Source organism: Ictalurus punctatus, chromosome 5 (assembly GCF_001660625.3).
Source record: "Ictalurus punctatus breed USDA103 chromosome 5, Coco_2.0, whole genome shotgun sequence".
NCBI lineage: Eukaryota > Metazoa > Chordata > Actinopteri > Siluriformes > Ictaluridae > Ictalurus > Ictalurus punctatus.
In genome coordinates, this window is record NC_030420.2 from 21,089,650 (window position 1) to 21,113,154 (window position 23,505).

The following is a 23,505-nucleotide window of genomic DNA, read 5'->3' on the forward strand; positions in this document are numbered from 1 at the left end:
TCATGACGACCATTGTTAAAAGCATTATATATATAAAATTGAATTGAATTGAATTGAATTGAAAATACAGCACACACAGAGAGGGAGAGAGAGAGTAATGGAGAGGGAGCAAGAGAGGGAGAGAGAGGGAGCGAGGGTGATAGAGAGGGAGAGAGAGGGAGCGAGAGAGAGAGTGGGAGAGAGACTGAGAGAGAGAGAGAGAGAGAGAGAGGATGCTGACAGATTGGTAATCCTTTAAAATGCTCACTAATTCCCCATCCTCATTTTAAAGTCAAATGTGCTGGATCTAGACTCTCTCTCTTTCTCTCTCTCTCTTTCTCTCTCTCTCTTTCTCTCTCTCTTGGTCTCTTTCTTTCCTTTTCTCCTTCTCTTTATATCTTCCTCTTGTTTTCATTCTTTGGACACAGATGAAGAATGCACAGACTGTGTAAGCAGGAAATCAGTCCAAAACACTCTTGCTCATATATATATATATATATATATATATATATATATATATATATATATATATATATATATATAGTGTAAGGGAATTAGCCCGGGGAAGGGCGGTGCACAGACCCACAAGAGACAGGTTTTAGTCAAAACGGGGGTTTAATTTGTCTGTGAGGGAGCTGTCTGTAGTGAGGAGGTGAGTGTGTGTGAGTGTGAGGGGTCTTGTGGGGGTGTGGCTGGCGTTGTGACGTTCTCGAGGGCGTGTCGGGGTTCCCGAGAGGTGTGTGTGGGTTTCCCGTGCCGTCATCCACCGTCGAATGCGATCTCACCACCCGGCGGTCTCGTCCGCACTCGCACCTTCGGGGAGAGAAGGAGAGAGAGAGAGAGAGAAAGAGATTAGCGAGAGGATACCGTTGTGCTAAAGGTTGGAGTGCCTCTATGCTGCTGAAGAGCGCGCACGTAGTCTGTCTCTTAGCCGTTCTCCTCGCACGGGTGGAAGAGCGTCATTTTATCCTTTTCCGCCGTCCCCTGAGTGGTGTTATTTCCCCGACAGACTCCCCAATCGCCGGCCGGTGTAGCGTCGACGGTCCCGCCCCACTGTGACGGTCCTTCCAGCTGATGGTGTGTTTGGCACGAGGCTGTCCGCTTCGTGCCGGTGCGGCAGTCGGGGAAGGAGCGACTTTCTTATTATGCGCGCCGGCTGTCGGTCCGTCGCGACAGTACCCCCCCCCAGCTCCGAGCCTACTGCCGCTCGGTGGTGGGCCCAGAGTGCGTCTTGCCGCGAGAGCCCATCTGCATTACCATGTTGGGCCCCCGCCCGGTGCTGGACCTGATACGAGAAGTCCTGTAAGGTGAGGAACCAGCGGGTTACCCGGGCGTTCGTGTCTTTGGCCTTGGCCATCCACTGTAGGGGGGCGTGATCCGTTACGAGGACGAAGTGCCGGCCAGCCAGGTAGTACCGCAGCTCCTCGATGGCCCATTTTATTGCCAGGGCCTCTCGCTCGACGGCTGCGTATTTGCTCTCAGCGGGGGACAACTTCTGGCTGATATAGAGGACCGGGTGTTCTTCTCCGTCGAAGGTTTGCGAGAGGATTGCGCTAAGCCTGGTCTCGGACGCATCGGTGTGCACCGTGAATGGGAGCTCAAAGTCCGGGTTGCGCAGTACCGGCGCTGGTGAGGGCACATTTCAGGGCTTGGAAGGCCCTCTCTGCGTCGGCTGACCACCTAACCCGGTCTGGCTGGCCCTTTGTGAGATCTGAGAGGGGGGAAGCTACAGCAGAGAAGTTAGGCACGAACCTCCGGTAGTACCCCGCCAACCCCAAGAAGGCACGTACCTGTTTCTTTGATGTGGGTCGAGGGTAGTCCTTTACGGCCTTGATTTTCTTTGTTTGTGGCTTCAGCATCCCCCGGCCAATGCGGTATCCCAGTTACTGGGCCTCAGTCAGCCCTAGGTGGCATTTCTTGAGGTTGGCTGTCAGGCCAGCCTCCCAGAGCGCCTTCAGGACCTCCCCTAGATGAAACAGGTGGTCTGCCCATGTGGAGCAGTGGATGACTACGTCGTCCAGGTAGGCAGCTGCAAACATGCAGTGGGGCCGCAGGAGGATGTCATCCCGCAGCATTCGGCCAATTTCTACCTCGATGGTTTTGCGCCGGGCCTCTGGAACACGGTAGGGCCTTTGTCTCACCACTACGCCGGGAGGAGTTTTGATCTCGTGGTGGACCAGCTGTGTCATCCCTGGGGAGGCCGAAAACACATCAGAGAATTGGTCTACTAACTCGGTGAGCTCCTGTCTCTGGGCGGGGGTAAGGTCCTCCCCCAAACTGACCAAGGTACGCTTGCCATGGTCTGTGTCCCGGGCCGCGTACGCCGACACTACCGGTGCCGGTTCCACCCACTTCTTTAGAAGGTTCACGTGGTAGAGCTTCTCCTCCGCGCGCTTACCGGGCTGTTGCAGGCGGTAGTTGACAGGGCCCGGCGCTCGAGGATTGTATACGGGCCTTGCCACCGGGCCAGGAACTTACAGGTGCTGCTGGGTACTAACAGGAGGACTCGATCCCCCGGCTGGAATTCTCGGGGTTGCGCTGGGCGGTTGTATACCCTTCGTCGCTCCTCCTGCGCGGCGCGCATGTGCTCCCAGACTATTGGAGCTACCCGGTCGATCTTCGCCTGCATCTCCTGCACATATTCGACAACTGAGCGGAAGGGGGATGGTTGCTCCTCCCAGGCTTCGCGGGCCACGTCCAACAGTCCCCGCGGGCACCATCCGAACAGGAGCTCAAAGGGGGTGAAGCCCGTGGACGTCTGGGGGCACTCTCGGAAGGCGAAAAGCAGGTAGGGGAGGAGGAGGTCCCAATTCCTCCCCTCCTCGCCCACCAACCGGCGCAGCATCCGTTTGGACGTCTGGTTGAACCGCTCGACCAGCCCGTCGGTTTGCGGGTGGTAGACCGACGTCTTAAGGTGCTTCACCTGTAACAGTCGACATAGATCGGACATTAGTTTAGACACAAAAGGCGTACCTTGGTCGGTCAGCACGTCCTTTGGGATCCCCACCCGACTGAACAGGAGTACCAGCTAACTGGCGATGTTCTGGGAGGTGGCTTTGTGCAGCGGCACCGCCTCGGGGTACCGGGTGGCGTAGTCAACAATGACCAGGATGTACTCATGGCCTCGGGCAGACTTGGGAAGGGGGCCCACGAGGTCCATGCCCACTCGCTCGAACGGGACGCTAATAATGGGCAGAGGGATAAGGGGCGCCGGCGGGGGCCTCCATGGGGCAGTGTGCTGGCACTGCGGGCATTGCTGGCAGAAGGCCCGGACCTCCGCGTCCATCCCGGGCCACACAAAGCGATCTCTCAGCTTCTCCAGGGTGTTTCGTGGCCCCAGGTGGCCTCCGAGGGGATGGGTATGAGCCAGATGCATTACTGTTTGAGTCTTTGGTTTGGGCACCACCAGTAGGTCCACCTGCTCCCCACGGCGGCAGGGCCGATGATAGAGGAGACCGCTCCGGATGAGAAAGTATGAGGTAGGGAGTCTCAGGTCAGGGCTCTGGTCGACTCCTTCTATCACTCGCACCTGGGCCCAGCAGTGCTTCAGGCGGTCGTCCTCCTTCTGCTCTCGTCCAAACTTCCCCTCCCGGTTAACCTGGTAAAAGACAGAAGACAGCGGGTTAGTGTGTTGGGGGGTCTTACCTTCCGTGGCAGCGTCTCCGTCGTTCTGGTCCAGGTAGGCCTGCCGGGCCCGGGTCCTCTTCGTGCGTCGCTCCGGCCTGCCGGACTCGGCCGCCGGGCCCATCGGGAATCCTGGCCAGTCCCTTCCAAGGAGCAGGGGCACCGGGAGCTCGGGGATCAGGCCCACCTGGAGGGGCCAGACCCCGGCTTCGCCCCGGATCTGGACCTCGACTGCGGGAACTTCCCGGGTGTCCCCATGGACGCAGGTTACGGTGAGAACCCCCCCCCGGGCAACGTCCTTTGGGTAGAATGGAGGGCCGGGTGAGGGTCACCGTACTCCCGGTGTCCAGCAGGGCGGTTACCGGGCTCCCCTTGACCCACACCGTCAGGGTGGGGCCCTCCGGCGGCTGTTGTGAATGGAGGGCACAGCCCGCTAACCATGGCTTTGGAAGCAGCCGGGCAGGTTCCATCTCCGGCTCCGTTGGCATGGGCTCGTCCACGGGGGTTACACGTACGGGCGATCTCCGGCGAGTCCTCCAGGTGCCGGGACGGGGTTGGCGGTTGGGCCGGGGGCCAGGGGCACCAAAGGGCATGTCGGGGAGCCGCTGCTCACCTTGGCCGAGCTCAAGGGTGGCCATGGTTCGCTCAAGGGCGGTTAGGAGCTCCTGGGGCGTTGTCGGTGCTTGCGCCCCTACGGCTGCTGTGTCAATGCTTGCTGCTGGATGCTAGTCTCCAGCAGGTGTTTCAGTGCGGGGTCCATGGTTTTTTTTTTTTTTTTCTCTCGTGTTTTTTTTGTTTTTTTGTTTTGTTTGGCTGTTGTTGTTGTTGTAGGCGAGTCTGTACTCTATGCCCGCATCCACCACCAGTGTAAAGGAAATAAGCCCGGGGAAGGGCGGAGCACAGACCCACAAGAGACAGGTTTTAGTCAAAACGGGGGTTTTATTTGTCTGTGTGGGAGCTGTCTGTAGTGAGGAGGTGAGTGTGTGTGAGTGTGAGGGGTTTTGTGGGGGTGTGGCTGGCGTTGTGACGTTCTCGAGGGCATGTCGGGGTTCCCGAGAGGTGTGTGTGGGTTTCCCGTGACGTCATCCACCGTCGAATGCGATCTCACCACCCGGCAGTCTTGTCTGCACTCGCACCTTCGGGGAGAAAAGGAGAGAGAGAGAGAGAGAGAAAGATTAGCGAGAGGATACCGTCGTGCTAAAGGTTGGAGTGCCTCTATGCTGCTGAAGAGCGCGCACGTAGTCTGTCTCTTAGCCGTTCTCCTTGCACTGGCGGAAGAGCGTCTTTTATCCTCTTCCGCCATCGCCTGAGTGGTGGAATTTCCCTGACGGACTCCCCAATCACCGGCCGGTGTAGCGTCGACGGTCCCGCCCCACCGTGACGGTCCTTCCAGCTGATGGTGTGTTTGGCACGAGGCTGTCCGCTTCGTGCCGGCGCGGCAGTTGGGGAAGGAGCGACTTTCTTATTATGCGTGCCGGCTGTCGGTCCGTAGCGACAGTATATATATATGTATATATATGTATATATATGTATGTATGTGTATATATATATATATTTATGTATATATATATGTATATATATATATGTATATGTATATGTATATATATGTATATATGTATGTATATGTATATGTATATATATATATATATATATATATATATATATATATATATATATATATAAAGAAAACAGTATCCACTATCCATCCATCCATTTTCTATAGCGCTTATCCTACAGGGTTGCAGGGAACCTCCAGAATATCCCAGAGGGCATTGAGCACAGGGTGGGGTACACCCTGGATGGGGTGCCAATCCATCACAGGGCACAGTCACATACACATTCACACACCCATTCATACACTATGGACACTTTGGACATGTCAATCATGCCTTTGGACTGAGGGAGGAAACCAGAGTACCCATAGGAGATCCCCACAGCATGGGGAGAAGACACAGGCTCTGCGGGAATTGAACCCCCAACCCTGGAGGTGTGAGGCGAACGTGCTAACCACCATGCGCCCCTTAAATTTACATTCCTGGTCATTAATTTACACTTCAAAGCAGTGTGAAGTGTTTTAGTCTAAGTATGGTTTGACAGAAATGATCATAAACCATTTATCTTTGCATTTACAGCAGACAACCTTATCCAGACTTTATCCAGACTCCGTTGAAAAACACATAATGATACTAGTACAAACAGGCCAGAGTATAAAAATACTTCTCAAACAGACCAGTATAATTTTTTTGTTTGTTTGTTTTGGGTTCTCTTTCTGCTATTGGTACATTTAATTCTATCAAATACTTAATTAACAAGAAAAAAAAGTATTTATAGGGTAGATCTAGTTTAGTTCACATGACAGTAACCAGCAATAACAGAATTTATCATATTTTGACTACAATGTTAGCTAAAGTTAATGATAAGCATGGTCTCAAGCTAACATTAGTTATTGTAATGACACAAATACTACAGTATATACCCTAAGTCACTTAATCGCATATCCATAAACTGCTGTAATATTACCTAAATTTCACTTTGTCTGCTGAATAATAAGAACATTAAGGACATACTGTACAGTCGGGGGCGGGGGGGGACGACGACATACCCCCTTCTTCAATTCTAGATTTAAATAATTTGTCAGGGCCTAAATAACAGTTGTGTGGTCCTCATCAACTTCTATTAACAAACAAATAACCTCGGGTGACAACAGAAAACACAACAGATTTCAATATCTAGTCATATTTGTCCCATAAAGTAAGCAAACATTTAGAAACCATGTGGGAAAAAAATAAGTATACCCTATAATTCAGTAACAGGCAGAACCACCTTTAGCATCTAATATCTAATAATGTTTTGTGTAGAAGTTTATCAGTCTCGCATGATTTTGGAGAATTTTTTTCCCACTCTCCTTAACAGCGTTGCTTTGATACAGTTCACTGATGCTTGAGGGAATTCGTTTAAGTACAACTCTCTTAAGATCCCACCACAGCATCTCAATGAATCTGTAGGTCAAGTTAAACATGAACTATACAGAAGTGTAAGTGCAGCCTCGCTAAACCCTGCCCCAACTTCCACAACAGTCCCTCATTAAATGAAAATTAACGTCAGAGCATTCACCTGTTAAGAGTGCTTCTTTGTTTACTTGTTTTGAAGATTCAGTGATTCTTACATCCAATTAGGATGCAAACATGCATCCTATAGGCAAAATATAGATATCAATATTAATACATAAATTTTTTCCTAACAGAGACCTTATGGAGAGCAGTCGTACTAATACACTTTTTGTGATGTTGTTAGAATGGTCCAGATTGATAGCTTCCTTTCTATGTGTGTGCAGGAACAAGTGGAATACATCTTTCTGATCATCTTCACCATAGAAACCTTCCTAAAGATTCTGGCTTACGGTCTGGTCATGCACCCCAGCTCCTACATCCGCAACGGCTGGAACCTGTTAGACTTTGTCATCGTCATTGTGGGGTACCTTATCTTTGTGACCTTCCTATTTCACTGTGTCTGTGCCCATTTAGGTAATCTCTCACTTGCATATTTATTTTCATCCTTATTATATATTCAGGTGGTGTAATACCTTGCAGTTGCCATCCAGTGTAATTACTGTTCCCTCACCTGCCCCTCTGTTTGCCTGCTGTTATCTCCTTTCCATTTTGTTCCTCATCCTCTTTTCCACCATCTTTCACTCCTGAAAGAACTAGAAATGTAGATTAGTTTTTCAGTTACCTGAACAATGAGAAAATCGATAAAACCCTCATGTAAATATTAGGATATAAATAACATAAGTTATTTTGTAGGTGCCGCTCTTTGACCTATATTAGATTTGTCTTGGGTTGCTTTTATTATTATTTGGGATTTTCCTAGTAAAGCATGCTTGTGTGTGTGTGTGTGTGCATGTGTGGGTGTATATGTGTGTTGTAGGTTGTTCAGTGTGGTGTTGGAGACCATGACCCATAAACCTGGGGAAACACACCATGTGCCAGGGAAGCCAGGAGGCCTGGATGTGAAAGCGCTCAGAGCTTTCAGAGTGTTACGACCTCTCAGACTTGTCTCAGGAGTGCCCAGTCAGTATCTTTGTGTGTGTGTGTGTGTGTGTGTGTGTGTGTGTGTGTGTGTGTGTGTGTGTGTGTGTGTGTGTGACTGTTCATGTCTCTCTAAACTCAAAGTCTTATTTTTCTTTGGTGCAGTATGGGACATACAGTATGTACACTGAAATGTCAGTAGTGAGGCTTAGGTAAATGACTAATGTTTAATTTGATAAGGCACCAAGATATACAGAGGACAGGTGCAACATGTATCAATCAATATAAACAACCATGAATAAAAAAGAACAGAATGACATACGGTAATCAAAATAGAATGTAAATAGAATGTAAATAAGATGGAAAACATGACAAAGTATTAGCACTGTACAGCACAACTATCTACAGTATATATGAGGGAAGAGTATGTAATCTACAGTAGAATTGTTTGCCTGACTGTGTGAAAACACCCCCTTTTCCCATGGGTGGGCCAAATTAGTTACATCAATCTGTTTCACTGATAATTATTTCTATCTATGATAGTAGCTGTTGGCTCTCATTACAGCAACTTTGGACTAATAGAATGTTAAAGTATGTGCTGACTACAACCCGAATTCCAAAAAAGTTGGGACGCTGTGTAAAATGGAAATAAAAACAGAACTACCTTTTTTTTTTTTTAAATGGTACATTTACTCAGTTTAAACATTTGATATGTTTTCTATGTTCTATTGTGAATAACATTATGGTTATGAGATTTGCAAATCATTGCATTCTGTTTTTATTTCCATTTTACACAGCGTCCCAACTTTTTTGAAATCAGGGTTGTAAAAGGCTGATTGACCTTGAAGACACATGTGTACTAGATTGTATGTGGCACAGCCTTTTGGGTGCTTGTGGCATTTGTGTCCCATTCACTAGCTGTAGCATAGAAGCATGACTAAGCCTGGGTCCTAATTCCAGCCTCTGGAGTTGTTTAACATCCTCACAATAGCTTGAGTCATCCCTGTAGACCAAATTCATACTATTGTACAGTAAAGGGCTTAATCAGAGAAAAGGCAGTGAAGCTTGTAATAAATATTAGATCTTAGCTTAATCTATAGCCTTCAGTACTGTTGAAATGATTTTTATTATCAGCCACTAAAGGTCTTATTGTATTTTCTATATGAATTCTTGAAAAGGTGTGGATAGCATAAATATTGGGCCACATTTGTTTTTGTGTGTTGTTATTTCTTTATCTCTTATTTTTTTAAAATATATCTCTCCAGGTTTGCAGATTGTGCTGAACTCCATCATGAAAGCTATGGTTCCTTTATTGCACATCTCTCTTCTCGTCCTGTTTGTCATAATCATCTATGCGATAATCGGCCTGGAGCTCTTCATTGGCCGCATGCACAAGACATGCTACTTTATCGGCACAGGTTAATGCTCACGCACACACACGCACACACACACACACACACACACACACACACACACACACACACACACACACACACACACTCAGAAAATCTGTACTTAGCACTAATGTCATAAATTACATGAAAGTTACATAAATATGGGAAATAATCCCTCATAATTACATGTGCAAAATAATTGGCTATCATGTAAATTATCATATAATAATAGCACTGTGTAAACAGTTCAATTACTTGGTGCAATGTGACTGTTGCAGTTATGGACAAATACTGAATTGAAGAAAATATTATGACATTTAGGTCTACTTGGCCCTAGTGCCCTTTCTACCTATGCTATTATCCTCATTTTCAAATCATTGAAAGTCTGCAGCAAATTTCATTCTCACTCTCTTTTTTTTTTTCTCAGATGATTTTGCAGATGATGAGCCGGTGCCATGTGCGTTCACCGGTCATGGTCGTCAGTGTATTGTGAACGGCTCAGAGTGTAGGGGAAAGTGGGAGGGGCCGAACAGCGGCATCACTAACTTTGATAATTTCTTCTTTGCCATGCTGACTGTTTTCCAGTGCATTACGATGGAAGGCTGGACTGATATTCTTTACTGGGTAAGCATCTGGTCATACACTATAGTATACACTCATTCACACTGGCAAGTGAGAAGTCACTGATATTGCGCCTACTTTGTCGCTAAAGAATACTGTCCAGAATTTTCACTGTGATAAGAAATACCAGGGCCATGGTCACTTAGCGGGTAGCACATTTGCCTAGCACTTCCAGGGTTGGGGGCTCGATTCCCGTCTCCACCCTGGGTGTGCAGAGAATGCATGTTTTCGCCGTGCTTTGGGGGTAAGCTGTAAGGGTAGAGAACACTGATAACATGCACCATTGTATTGGTCTGAGAAATTTCCCAGAGCAATCATTTGGATTTGTTGAGTTACAGAGTCACAATTAATTTGCATAAAATGGAGAGAATTTCAGTTCAAAGCTTGTTGCGGTGTGTCACAAATATACATCGAAAATGAACGGCCCCCTGTTGCTATATCTCTGAATATGTGAATATGTGAATATGTGAGGTGGTTTGAATACTTTAAATTGACCCCAGGGGTGCATATGTGTGTGAGCATGTGTGACAGGCATCCCATCCAGAGTGTACTGTATGCTTACCTTGTGCCCAGTGTTCCTGGGGTAGGCTTTGAATCCACTGTGACCCAGACTAGGATAAAGTACTTACTGAATATTTAAGAATGAATGAATTAATGATTAAAACAAATGGTTGAAGCTATCCTGTGTAATTGTATTTTTTATTTTTTGGTAGATGAATGATGCCATAGGCTTTGAGCTACCCTGGGTCTACTTTGTAAGCCTGGTCATCTTTGGATCCTTTTTTGTCCTCAACCTTGTGTTGGGTGTGTTGAGTGGGTAAGTAGAACAAACACCAACACAGTGTTTTTGTATATACAGTTCCTATGTATACTTGTAGTGAATTTGCACATGTGTGTGTTGTAATTGCAACTTGTCTGCAGTTGTTAGAGGAATTCTCAGGTACAACATATGAAGAGTTAAAAATGATCCTGTGTGCGCCATACAATGAACTCGCATCCCATCCAGGGTGCGTTCCTGCCTCACACCCTGTGTTACTGGGATAGGTTCTGTATCTACTGTGATCCTGACCTAGATCAAGTGCTTACTATAAGTGAGCGAGAGAGTGACAGCTGCATTCAGTCAGCGCATAGTTGGAGACTATGTCAGTGCCAGGGATTATTCCCTGAATGACACAGCTCTAATGAACTTGACCACAGTGCACAGGGCTATAAACTCCAATATAACAGCTCCACTGTACTGTAGCTATACAGTTTTTGTTTCTGGAGCATGTTCAACAGACAGGAGTTTCAAGCTCATGCCTGTTGATTTACGTGTTGTTTATGTTCTGACCATTTTGTGTACTTGAGCGCTTTAATATAGTAATTATGTCCAAAAGTATTAATTACACTTCCTATTATGATGCCTTTCGGTAGCTAAGTTTATACAGCCACACTTCAAATATTGGTCCTTCCAAACCCAAGCTAAATGTCATGTCCAGCTAATGTCATACTTTATTTAATGAAGCAGGTTTAAAAACATTCAGTCACTAATCTTCATAGCCAACATTTATATCGTAACGAGCAGAAGTCATGTTAAAAATGGTAACATGAAGCAAGCATATGAAAAGAGACTGGTGACTTTGTGTGGCTGGTGTGCATGTTTGAATATATACAGGGTGTCCCAGAACTCTCCATACATAGGGGAAATGAACATTTTTTTAGTAAAATTTTTCATACTTCGTTTAAGAACGCCTTCGACGAAAGAAGTACGTATTGAAATCATTCTCCTGGCTGGATCGGGAAGATGTCGCAAGGTTGCGATGGACTTTAACAGGAAACATGTCAAACACATCACACACACGACACTGTTGCCAAACTTATTAACACCCTGCAGATTCAATTACTATGATGTCTGGTAAAAATCAACTTGTTGACGTGAATTCCATTTTTTATGTGCATCAACAGTGTGGCTGGACACTTTAATAATAACTCAAATCCATGGAAAAAAATACAAACCTGCCAACTCTTTGATGCATTACTGTGTGTGTGTGTAGTGAATTCTCTAAGGAGCGAGAGAAGGCTAAAGCACGTGGGGATTTTCAGAAGCTGCGGGAGAAGCAGCAGCTGGAGGAGGATCTGTGTGGCTATATGGACTGGATCATGCAGGCTGAGGACATTGATGGGTTTAATGAGGACGGAAACAGACGTGAGCTCACACATGCTCCTACCTTTTTAGAATGTTTGATCTACTATCTTTTTTCACTCTCTAATACATCCATTTATTCTAGTAGATAGATAAACCATATATAAACAATCACACATTGATTCAATGCAGAAAACATTAGAAATCGATTCTCTGAGTTAAATATATTTCTGCAATTTTTGCAACGCTACAACATTATTACAAGGTGCATGATTCTTCCACTAGACTTCCTTTGTACTCACACTAACGTCGATCTCCTGCTCTCCCTCTCAGGTATGTCCCTGCGTGATCTGGCTGACAAAAAGCGAGGAAAGTTCAGCTGGTTCACCCACTCCAGCGAGACCCATGGTATGGCCAATCAGAGAGAGCCTTTCCAGCCATCAACTCCACCTACCTGCTAAATATAGCACTCCTTGACTTTATCTTGAATTGTACATCAATGTACAAAATCTAGGCCTCTCTCTATTTGATTCACAGTACAGTAAATGACTTGACCCTGTTCTAGATTTGGTTGCCTGTATGCGGCTGACGTTCAAAAATTAGAGTAGCTCTCTTCAGATTTCCTTTTGCATTTCCCCATCATGTCTCTATGTCTCACATTGTCTCTATGTTTCTCTTGCTTTCTCATTTTGTAGCAAGTCTTCCAGCAAGTGAAACAGCCTCAGAGAACACAGAAAATATAGATGAAGAGCACACTGACTGTTGCGCTACTTGCTGGTAACACACACACACACACACACACACACACACACACACACACACCCTAGGTGCAAAGTAAAAGTAATTATGTCTTTTGTTCATGTTAGACATTCGGTACAGTTGTGCAGCTGAGGCGATTATTTCCATCAAGTGCACTTCACAGTCCTAGGCACTTTGTTTTGTGTGTCATTATTTCTGTGTTCTATTGCATGTCCTTTCTCAGCGCTTGGATGATGAAAAACCCCTGCTGGTGAGTACAAGTCTGAGATTTTACTGCTAGTAGATAAAAGAAAGGTTAATTAACATGCCAGAAAAATTATTTCATGCCATGGTAATGTCCTCCAGCTACTAGCCTCCAGTTAATGTTCTTAATTAGAGGGTAAAAACGATTAGGGGCTAGGCTAGTTAGATGTTTTAGCGGTTTTCTTTCTTTTTTTTTCACGATCTTATTTTTCATATTTGCACCACTGTATGCTGTGTATGCATTTGTATGATGTATTAACACTATGAAACGTTTTGCAGCCAGGAACCCATTTAACTGTAATATAAATTCCACATACGCCCTCAGCTCAGATGTTTTATAAACCTGAACTTTCCACATAATTAGGGCCATTTATAGACCTACTTGTTTTTGAGTAATTGAGGTTTGATTAAACACATTATATCACATTATATCAAATAGGTTAATAACTATAAAAACCTCGATAATGCGTATAATAACTTTGGTAATAATGGGCTGTGATTTCCACCACTGTAGCATAATAAAAAATGAGTGCCTTCTTGGCCACGCTTTCTGAGTTCCTGGTATATTGTTATAAACTTCTGGTCTGAGTGAAATAGCATCAGACTATAAACAAAACAAACAGGATAGAGAGAGTGAAAATGATACTACACTATAAGCAGAAAAAGGAGTTTTATTTATTTATAGTTACACAGTAATATGCATGAGCACTGATCAGGCAGTAACAGTGAGGGCTAACTGGTGCTAGTTAAAGGACCAGTTATTCTCACATTGATGAACACATTAAAGTTACTTTATTCTCAGAACACTTTCCTAATCACAAATACTTTGGTTGCATCCCCATTTGCATGCTACTGTACCAAAGTGGTATGTCGCTGCATCATTCGTGTCACATACTACTTAATGTGCATTTTGTGGTTCAGGACACAGCTTTGAATTGCAATAACTTTTTTTTTTTTACCGCAAAGGGTAAAATTGCAAAATGTTAACATCCTTTATCTTTAATTAGTGCAATTGATAATAATTGTGTATTTCTCTGTGCATACATGTTTGTTTGAGTGTGTTTTGTGTGTTCGTGTTTGTCATCAGTCGCACGGGGCGTCGATGGAACCGTGGCATTCGGAGAACCTGCCGAAAAGCGGTAAAATCGGTGACGTTTTATTGGCTGGTGTTGATTCTGGTATTTCTCAACACAGCTCTGAGTGCATCAGAGCACTACAACCAACCCGACTGGCTCACCGAAGTACAGGGTGTGTATATGACACAGCATTTATCCTTGTATATTTATATGCCTTTCACAATTCGTTATTCACCATCTCTCTGTCCTGTTCTATTAGAATATCTCACCTAAACAAAAACCATTTGTACAGTAGGCAATTAATATGTTAATTAAAAGAAGATTTAAAATTTTGGAAAAGCCATAAATTATCAGTAAATATTAATATATTATATTTGTGTCAGTGGCAGCAAAATAACCTGTTTACTCAAACCAAATGATTAATCTCATCAGTAACAACATTAGTCACATTAATGTGCTAAAAATGAAGCTTGGTTTTCTTCATTGAGTTTTTTGAACAAAAGAATTAAACTTGAATTATGGTATTGTCACATGAACATTTGTAACTGTTGAGTCTTGAAATGTATTCTTCTTAATTAGGTCTTTACCTCTGTGTGAGGCTGATATGAAGGTCCTCCTTCCCACTTGTTCTTGTTCTTTTATAGAAATCGCCAACAAGGTGCTTCTGTCTCTTTTCACGGTTGAGATGTTGCTGAAGATGTACAGTCTGGGGCTGCAGGCCTACTTCGTAGCCTTCTTCAATCGTTTCGACTGTTTTGTGGTGTGTGGAGGAATTCTGGAGACTGTGCTGGTGGAGATGGAGATCATGCCTCCTCTCGGTATATCTGTGCTGCGCTGTGTTCGGTTGCTTAGGATCTTCAAAGTCACACGGTATGCAGGCTTCACACGGGAAATATCGATTCCTCAAAGCAATGCAGTACACACACAAAAAAATCATCGCTGAATGGTAGAGGAAGCATTACACTGAACACTTTTTTTTACCAGTTAACACCTCTGAAGTTACAGCTGTCACTGGCAATAAGAAGATGAATTCCTCTTTGGACCTCAGAGAAATGGATAAAAATAAAGTCAGAGTTTTAAACTTTTACTTGCTTCCACATTTGTATTTGTAAGCAGAAGATTTATCATGTTACGTTTTATTATATTTGAATGTGGTGATAATATATTGTTCTGTGTTACATTTTTTGCATTTAAAAAATGCAATCATATCCAGAATTACATTTCATTAGAGAATAAGGCTGCATCATAATAACATATGAACATAATAAATATAGTACTATTTTGACATAGTATTTAATAAATTTAATTGTTTCTTTAGGAACGAACAGAAAAACAGCAAGCGCTAGTAATAATCTGTGGGGGAAAAATTAGGTAAAAGTGTCACGTTCCAGAGAGAACTGACACAAATGAAGAAACATGGTTCCACAACATCCATTTTTATTCAAATTAATTTAATATAAATTTGACTGTTTTGACTGCTGATGGCTCTAATGTTCATATAATTGACATAATAAAAAAGCAATACCATGCACTGTGAGAAAATAGTGTTTTACCTGTTTAAACAACAGAAATAGAGAATCTTTATTGTTAACATAATCTTTAATTTATAATGCATTTGGGAAACTGAATTCCTTTCTTTAGTGCTGACGTAGTATCATCATTTTGAATTTGACACATTTGTGCTGTTTAGCTCACCTTTTTGGGGTTGACTTAAATTGTTATTGATTGGTGTGCTATTTTCTTGACACCCCACAGCCACTGGACAGCTCTGTCCAATCTGGTGGCATCTCTACTAAACTCTATGAAGTCCATCGCATCGCTGTTGCTACTGCTTTTCCTCTTCCTCATTATCTTCGCTCTACTGGGGATGCAGCTGTTTGGTGGCAAGTTCAACTTTGATGAGACACAGACGAAAAGAAGCACCTTCGATGCTTTTCCCCAGGCTCTTCTCACCTGCTTTCAGGTCAGACCGGCTCATCAGATCAAACTGATTGACCTAGTTGAACAGGTCTGATGACTATCAAAATTTTTAAAGAAAAATGTGCATTAATAGTGTTCATTAGATAGAATTAAGTAAATGTTAAAATAATTAACAATACACAGTATTTTAAATAGATATTTAACTGAAGAAAACTTTGGTTGTATCATATATTTTTTGTATATGTAATAATATAATATACTTAAATATATGTAGCCATTTGTCTTATCAAGCCTGATGTTGGTCCTCAGATTCTGACAGGTGAGGACTGGAACATGGTGATGTATGATGGAATTACGGCGTATGGAGGCCCTGTGTTTCCTGGTATGATTGTGTGTCTGTATTTTGTCATTCTCTTCATCTGTGGTAACTGTATCCTTTAACACTGAACCAACTGTGTAGAGACATGAGTACAGAAGCTTGATATATTTACTCAGACAGAACTGCATGTTATGTTTTGCCACAAGATCCCCATTAAATTTGGAGACAACTAACCTTTTTACATTTATACTATAAGTAGCCTGAATATGTAGGGGTGTTCACTTTCCTGGTCATATCGGGGCCTTAACTAACGTTCTCTCAGACATCCTACTGAATGTCTTCTTGGCTATCGCTGTGGACAACTTAGCAGGGGCAGATGGAGATGACAAAAAGAATGAGTAAACATTGTTAACTACTTTATATACCATGCTAAAACCTGTCTGAAATGCATGAAATATCATGTATAAGTATGAAGATATTTAGCTATATAAGTAATGTTTTATGTTATAATATGATATTGATCTGAAATGGTTATAAATGACAGAATAACAATCATGTTTTATAGGAAGGAGTTTTGCCTTAAAGCATTTTGAAGTAGCTTTAGCAACAATAACAACAAAAGACAGCTATACTATTTGTTATTGATTGTATTGTTACATAAAAATTATTTGGTACTGTTTCTGGTACAAACAATACAACAATGTAGTACACAAGAACACTACAAATAAGTCTGAGTTTAGTGGCTTATTGGTCTCAGTCTTGGTGATGTCTTGATGGATTGCACACTTAGCTGGCAAGAACTACTGTGCCTTTCACTAATATTGGCACCCTTGGTAAATATGAGCAAAGAAGGCTGTGAAAAATTGTCTTTATTGTTTAACCTTTTGATCTTTTGTTAAAAAAAATACTGTGCTCTCATGGATATACTTTGATAACACTGGTTTATAAAAAAAAAACAACAAAAAAAAACTTTTAAATATAGGTTTGCAATAATTATTGGTACCCCTATGAATTCATAAGAGAAAAATATATTTGAAGTATATTCCCATTGATATATATATATTTTTTTAATTGTACACCTGGGTGACTAGCAACAGGAAATTGGTCAACCATGACTTCCTGTCTCACAGGGGTATAAATATGAGGTAACACATAGGCTAAATTCCCTTAGTCATTCATAACAATGGGCAAGACCAAAGATTATAGCTGTGATGTGCAGGAAAAGGTTATTGAGCTTCACAAAATGGGAAATGTCTATAAGAAAATAGCACAAGCATTGAAAATGCCCATTTCCATCATCGGAGCAATAATTAAGAAGTGCCAGTCAACTGGAAATGTTATGACTCAACCTGGAATTGAACGTGTGTCTATATTGTATAAACACACTGTGAAGAGGATGGTTCGAGTGGCCAAAAAATCTCCAAGGATCACAGCTGGAGAATTGCAGAAGTTCGTTTTGTCTTGGGGTCAGAAAGTCTCCAAAACTACAATCCGAAGTCACCTACATCACCACAAGTTGTTTGGAAGGGCTTCAAGATAAAAGCCTCTACTCTCATCCAAAAACAAACTCAAGCTTCTTCAGTTTGCCAGACATTCCTGGAACTTCAAATGGGATCAGGTTCTATGGTCAGATGAAACCAAAATAAAGCTTTTTGGCAATAAACACCAGAGGAAGATTTGGCGCACACAGAGAGGTAGCCATATGGAAAAGTACCTCATGCCTACGGTTAAATATGGTGGTGGCTCTTTAATGTTTTGGAGCTGTTTTTCTGTCAGAGGACCTGGACATTTTGTTAGGATACATGGCCTCATGGACTCTATCAAATATAAACACAGATATTAAATGAAAACCTGAATGGATCTGCCAGAAAAATTGGGCCATTTTTACATCTTCCAGCAAGACAATGATCCAAAACATACATCAAAATCAACACAAAAATGGTTTACTGACCACAAAATCAAGGTCCTGTTATGGTCATCCCAATCCCCTGACTTGAAACCCATAGAAAACCTGTAGTGTGAACTGAAGAGGAAAGTCCACCAGCGTGGACCTTGAAATTTGAAGGATCTATAGAGATTCTGTATGGAGGAATGGTCTCAGATAAATTGCTATGTATTCTCCAACCTCATCAGGAATTATAGGAGAAGACTCCGAGCTGTTATCTTGGCAAAGGGAGGTAGCACAAAGTAAAAGGGTCCCTGTTCTAGAAGTCTGGCTGACAAACCTGTTTCCAGGTTGTTGCCCACTGTTGTTGTAGTAATGTTTATATGGTCTGGAAGTAGGCAGATTTCATCCCCATTGAGTGACAAAAACAGATTCAGTGATCTCTATAATTCAAAGTTGTGAAGGTAGTGGATTTTATTCAAGCCTATTGATTGTCCATTCTCTCTGTCTCTCTCAATCTCTCTCTCTCTCTCTCTCTCTCTCTCTCTCTCTCTCTCTCTCTCTCTCTCTCTCTCTCTCTCTCACTCTCTGTCTCTCAGTCTGTCTCCCAGCTATGTGTGCATTTCATTTGTTTTCTTTTCTTACAGAGAAAAGAAACCGGAAGAGAAGGGCCAGGAAGAAGAAGACAATACAGAGGCGAAGGTTTGATCAGAACATTTTATTTATTATAATGGATGAAAGGGGAGTATCAGGTCTATTCTGAGGATTTGACACTTGTTTTCCTCATTCAGATTGACATGGATGAGTATGAGGAAGAGGAGGAGCAAGATGGAGGAGATGATGAAGGTAAACAAAAACATTGATGAATATAGTTATAATGCAACATATGCTGTCTCTCTTTATTTTCATTTTATTAGTTTATTTATCTCTGTTTTTCTCTGCCTCAACAGAAGGAGGGACTCAGCTGAATGTGGCTGATTTTGTTCCTCCTAAAGAAAAAGTTGTGCCAATTCCAGAAGGCACTGCTTTCTTCTGCCTCAGCAAGACCAACCCGTAAGCCTGAGAAATACGCACTCGCAAAAAATACACATGCAACAACCAAATACACTCACCCGCCACTTTAACAGGAACACCTGTACTTCTGATCATTTGTGTATTCATCCAATTAGTCAGTCTTGTCGTAGTAGCACAATGCATAAAATCATGCAGATACAGGTCAATTCAATTCAGTTTCATTTGTATAGTGCTTTTAACAGTGGACATTGTCACAAAGCAGCCTTACAGAAATATATAAATTTCGGATCTAAATTTTAAATTGATAAATTTATCTCTAATGAGCAAGCCAGAGGTAACGGTGGCAATGAAAAACTCCCTGAGACAATATGAGGAAGAAACCTTGAGAGGAACCAGACTCAAAAAGGAACCCATGCTCATCTGGGTAACACCAGATGAATTATAAATAATTCTCTTCTATAACTGTGTTCTACATGATAAAAAAAGTGCAACTATGTAATCAGGAAATTCACCATAGTCTCAAAATGAAGTCCATTCCGCTAAAGTCAAGAACTGTCCATCGATGGAGACCCGAGAGTAATGTCTGTTTGTGCAGTTGTTTGTGGCAATTGCAGTCCCAAAACACCGCACCAAAACTGTCCATCTAATGTAGTACAATGCTATCTTCACGGCTTCCAAGTGTGTCCCCAGGCTGTCCATATGCGGCCATTCTCAGCAACAGCGAGTGGCCTCCAAGCGACGAGAACTCCAAAAGCAGGGCACCAGGTTGGACCAGGCTGGCCCAGAGAGCAGAACAGTTCAGGCCCACTGCTACCCCAGGAGCAACATGTGTAGAGCTTGTGATTGTGACGGTTAGACGTTGGTGTCATCCAAAGTCTTCACGGGTATTGCCGTAATCTAGAATCTTTGTAGAGGCTGGTTCTGAACTGGAGCTGGAACATTCACTGATTAACTCAGGATGCCCAGGAAAAGTAAACAAATGGAGAAGGATTAGCATAGCTGCTGTTCATTGCATTTCAGGCAGAGATGACCATGTGCATTTGTTATCATTTTATCAGAGATGACTGGAGTACAAGGTTATGAGATGCGTTATGTGAATGCCAGGCTAAAGATATGTGTCTTTAGGTCAAGGCTTTAGTTAATGTTCACATCAAAGATCAGAATGCGCAAATAATGTGATCTCAGTGACTTTGACCAAGCTGAAGGCCAAGCTGGAGGCAAGAAAGCTAAAGTAAATCAAATAACCACTCTTTACAGCTGTGGTGAGATGTGTTCCAACATGCTTTTCCACCCACCGCGGTGGTAAAGAGTGGTTATATGAGTTTCCGTAGCTGTCCTGTTAGCTCAGAACAGCCTGACCCCTCTCCTCTGATCTTTCTCATCTACAAGGCATTTCCACCTGCAGAACTGTCACTCATTGGATTTGTTTGTTTATTTGTTTGTTTGTTTTTGCACGATTCTGTGTAAAAGACTGTTTTACTTGAAAATCTCAGGAGACCATCAGTTTCTAAGATTCTCAAACCAGCTCATCTGGCACCACCAACCATGCCACAGTTGAAGTTAATGAGATTACATTTCCCCCCATTTTTATATTTGATGTAAACATTAACTGGAACTCTTGACCTGTATCTGCATGATTTTATGCATTGTGTTGCTGCAACATGACTGGCTAATTAGATAACATGAATGAGCAGTTGTACAGGTGTTCCTAATAAAGTGGCCAGTCAGCGTACATGATAAAGTGTAACAGTCAAGATTTTGATTCTGCTCTCACCCTTTCGCTCCCTCTCTCTCGCTCTCGCTCTCTCTCTCTCTCTCTCTCTCTCTCTCTCTCTCTCTCTCTCTCTCTCTCTCTCTCTTTCTCTCTCTCTGTAGAATAAGAGTAGGCTGTCATATTGTGATCAATCATCACATCTTCACTAACCTGATCCTGGTATTCATCATCCTCAGTAGTATCTCTCTGGCTGCCGAGGACCCAATCAGAGCACACTCCTTCAGAAATAATGTGAGTCAACATTCATTCTAAGTAAGCACTTTTTCCTGGACAGCGTCATGGCGGATCCTGCGATGGGACACGAATTCATTACAGGGCATTGGCACCATACACACGGGTTCACATACACAGTCCCACTTTAAAGTACTTAATTCACCTACCGGCATGTTTTTGGGAATTGTGAGGAAACACTTATGGTCACAGGGAGAACATGTGAAACTCCACCAGGGAGCAGGAACCCTTGAGCCGCTTGGTTTGTTTGTGCTATGTTTGTACAACAATGTTTTGTTTTGGTCATTTTTCTTGCAGATGATATAGGAGCAATGTTATTCTGAGCAATTCAACCATGGTGAATTTAATAATGGGTTTAATAATAAAGCAGTTATTGTGCTGTAGTGATGATGCAGTTGCTTGTACTGAATGTGACTGGTCCAGTACTGGGCCTGTTCTTGTGTTTTGAATGGGCTGTGGGAAAATGCCCTATATAGCATATAATATATATGAATTCATTTTCCTAGGCTTAGAGGAAAGGCAGTTTATTCCTTACCTGAAAACAGCCTTTTAATTAAGCACCATTAACAGTGTAGCTAGAGAGTAGCCTGAACCCAGAGTGATCCCTTTAGATCTTCTGGCTTATCGTACTGTAATTCTGGCTGCAAATTTACTTCACATGATGAAGTACATGAACTACAGACACTGGGAAACATGCATAAGGGATTAAGAGTTTATTGGTCTGCTGCAAGTACACATAGACTGAGATCATCCTTCTCTTTTTTCTCTGCATCTGGCTTTTAAACAATCTGAGAGAAATATGGAGTAAAATCATCATTAAACCAAAAATATTTATTTTTATGCATGGAGCAGTCAGTACACATGATTACATAAATAGTCATTAGACATGAAAAACATTTTTTTTTAAACTATCTATGAAAAAGTTTAGACAAAATAGCTCTTAGAGGAATGAATGCACTCAGTGACCTTGTTGGAGTGAAGTGCCCAAACACACGTCACACACACACACCCACACACACTGCAGATGTCCTGATTGGCATGTTGGATGCTACTCTTCATGCCAGCTGAGGAAGTGTTATCCTGAACTATGCAATCAGTCACCTCTGAGCTCATCAGACGCAGAGGGATGCCATGTGCCATGGCATATTTACAGACTCCTCATGTCTACATCTGTCTGTGTTTTACTATCTGGCTCTCTGTCTTCCTGACTTCTGAATTCTCTTGGTCTGTGTGATTTTATCAGGTCCTGGGCTATGCTGATTATGCCTTCACCTCCATATTCACAGTAGAAATTCTTCTCAAGGTACCAATCCAGCTGTGTTTAATATTGTACACAATTGATTTATATTTACTGTATGTATTTTGGAGTATACAGATGAAGGGACTGCAAAATAAAATGTAATTAACATCTATTGAATACCATACTCTTCAGACATACAGGTTCAAGATGTTGACCATCAAACTTATCGTTCCACAGATTCAGTTCAAGGACTGGTTTGTGTCGATAGAGCTAAAAGACGCATATTTCCACATAGAAATATTGCCCAATTACAGGACGTTCCTGAGGTTCGCGTTTGGATGCAGTGCATACCAATATCGCGTTCTTCTCTTCGGTCTAGCTTTATCCCCCTGCGTCTTCACAAAGTGCATGGATGCTGCCCTGGCTCCCTTGCGACTCCAGGGTATCCGTGTACTAAATTACCTGGACGGCTGATTAATTCTACCGTGATCCAGGGAGTTGGCAATTCGACATCGAGATGTTGTTCTCGCCCACATGAGGAGCTTGGGGCTCAGGTTGAACCCCAAGATAAATATGCTTTCTCCAGTGCAGAGGACAACTTTTCTAGGGGTTATATGGGATGAAAAGTCAGGGGTTTCCTCCGAGGACGAAACCCCTGAGATTAATCATCAGTGTCACATGGCGATGCCTACGTGTTCTGAGAATTTGGAGGTGTTCCCAGTTTCTAGCCTCGGGTCACAATCTCAGGGCGTCTCCTTATGGCAAAACGGTAATGACAGACCTGATGGTCTGGGATGTGGTCTTAGACAGCTGTCCAGCTCAGCCCTCATTTAGAGTGGCATATAAACCGTCTAGAAATGTGGACCATATTTTTAGCACTGAAATTCTTTCTTCTTCAATTGAGAGGTTACCATTTGCTAGTTGTGACAGTCAATACAGCGGCGGTCTCACATATCAACCACCAGGGAGGGTTACGTTTGTGCCCCTGTTCAGGCAGGCACAACTAATTCTTCTCTGGATGGAGGGAAAGTTTTTGTCACTGAGTGCAAGGTACACTGTTGAGGCAGGGACTGAGGCCCAGGGATTGGAGGCTCCATCCAGTGCCCGTTGTGGTTCGCCCTCACTCCTCTTGCAACACTGAGGCTGGACGCCATGGTATACATGTGGCCAAGGTCACATCTGTACGCCTTTCCCCTGATCGCTCTTCTCCCACAAATTCTAGCAAGAGTTCGCCAAGACCGTCTACATCTGCTGCTAGTAGCACCTTATTGGCCAG

At 43.2% G+C, this 23,505-nt stretch overlaps 1 protein-coding gene across 1 annotated transcript in view; it reads left to right on the forward strand.

The window, feature by feature from the left end:
- Positions 1 to 23,505, forward strand: part of cacna1fb (calcium channel, voltage-dependent, L type, alpha 1F subunit) — a 64,430-nt gene that overhangs the window by 13,631 nt on the left and 27,294 nt on the right. The window contains exons 4-22 of the mRNA XM_017467154.3: positions 6,938 to 7,077; positions 7,531 to 7,673; positions 8,897 to 9,049; positions 9,453 to 9,649; positions 10,360 to 10,463; positions 11,680 to 11,831; positions 12,102 to 12,176; positions 12,464 to 12,545; positions 12,751 to 12,777; positions 13,858 to 14,018; positions 14,491 to 14,716; positions 15,602 to 15,809; positions 16,076 to 16,196; positions 16,408 to 16,483; positions 18,618 to 18,672; positions 18,762 to 18,816; positions 18,921 to 19,023; positions 20,860 to 20,989; positions 22,233 to 22,292. Coding sequence (XP_017322643.1) covers positions 6,938 to 7,077; positions 7,531 to 7,673; positions 8,897 to 9,049; positions 9,453 to 9,649; positions 10,360 to 10,463; positions 11,680 to 11,831; positions 12,102 to 12,176; positions 12,464 to 12,545; positions 12,751 to 12,777; positions 13,858 to 14,018; positions 14,491 to 14,716; positions 15,602 to 15,809; positions 16,076 to 16,196; positions 16,408 to 16,483; positions 18,618 to 18,672; positions 18,762 to 18,816; positions 18,921 to 19,023; positions 20,860 to 20,989; positions 22,233 to 22,292 — 2,268 coding nt within the window. The remainder of the gene's footprint in view (positions 1 to 6,937; positions 7,078 to 7,530; positions 7,674 to 8,896; positions 9,050 to 9,452; positions 9,650 to 10,359; positions 10,464 to 11,679; positions 11,832 to 12,101; positions 12,177 to 12,463; positions 12,546 to 12,750; positions 12,778 to 13,857; positions 14,019 to 14,490; positions 14,717 to 15,601; positions 15,810 to 16,075; positions 16,197 to 16,407; positions 16,484 to 18,617; positions 18,673 to 18,761; positions 18,817 to 18,920; positions 19,024 to 20,859; positions 20,990 to 22,232; positions 22,293 to 23,505) is intronic.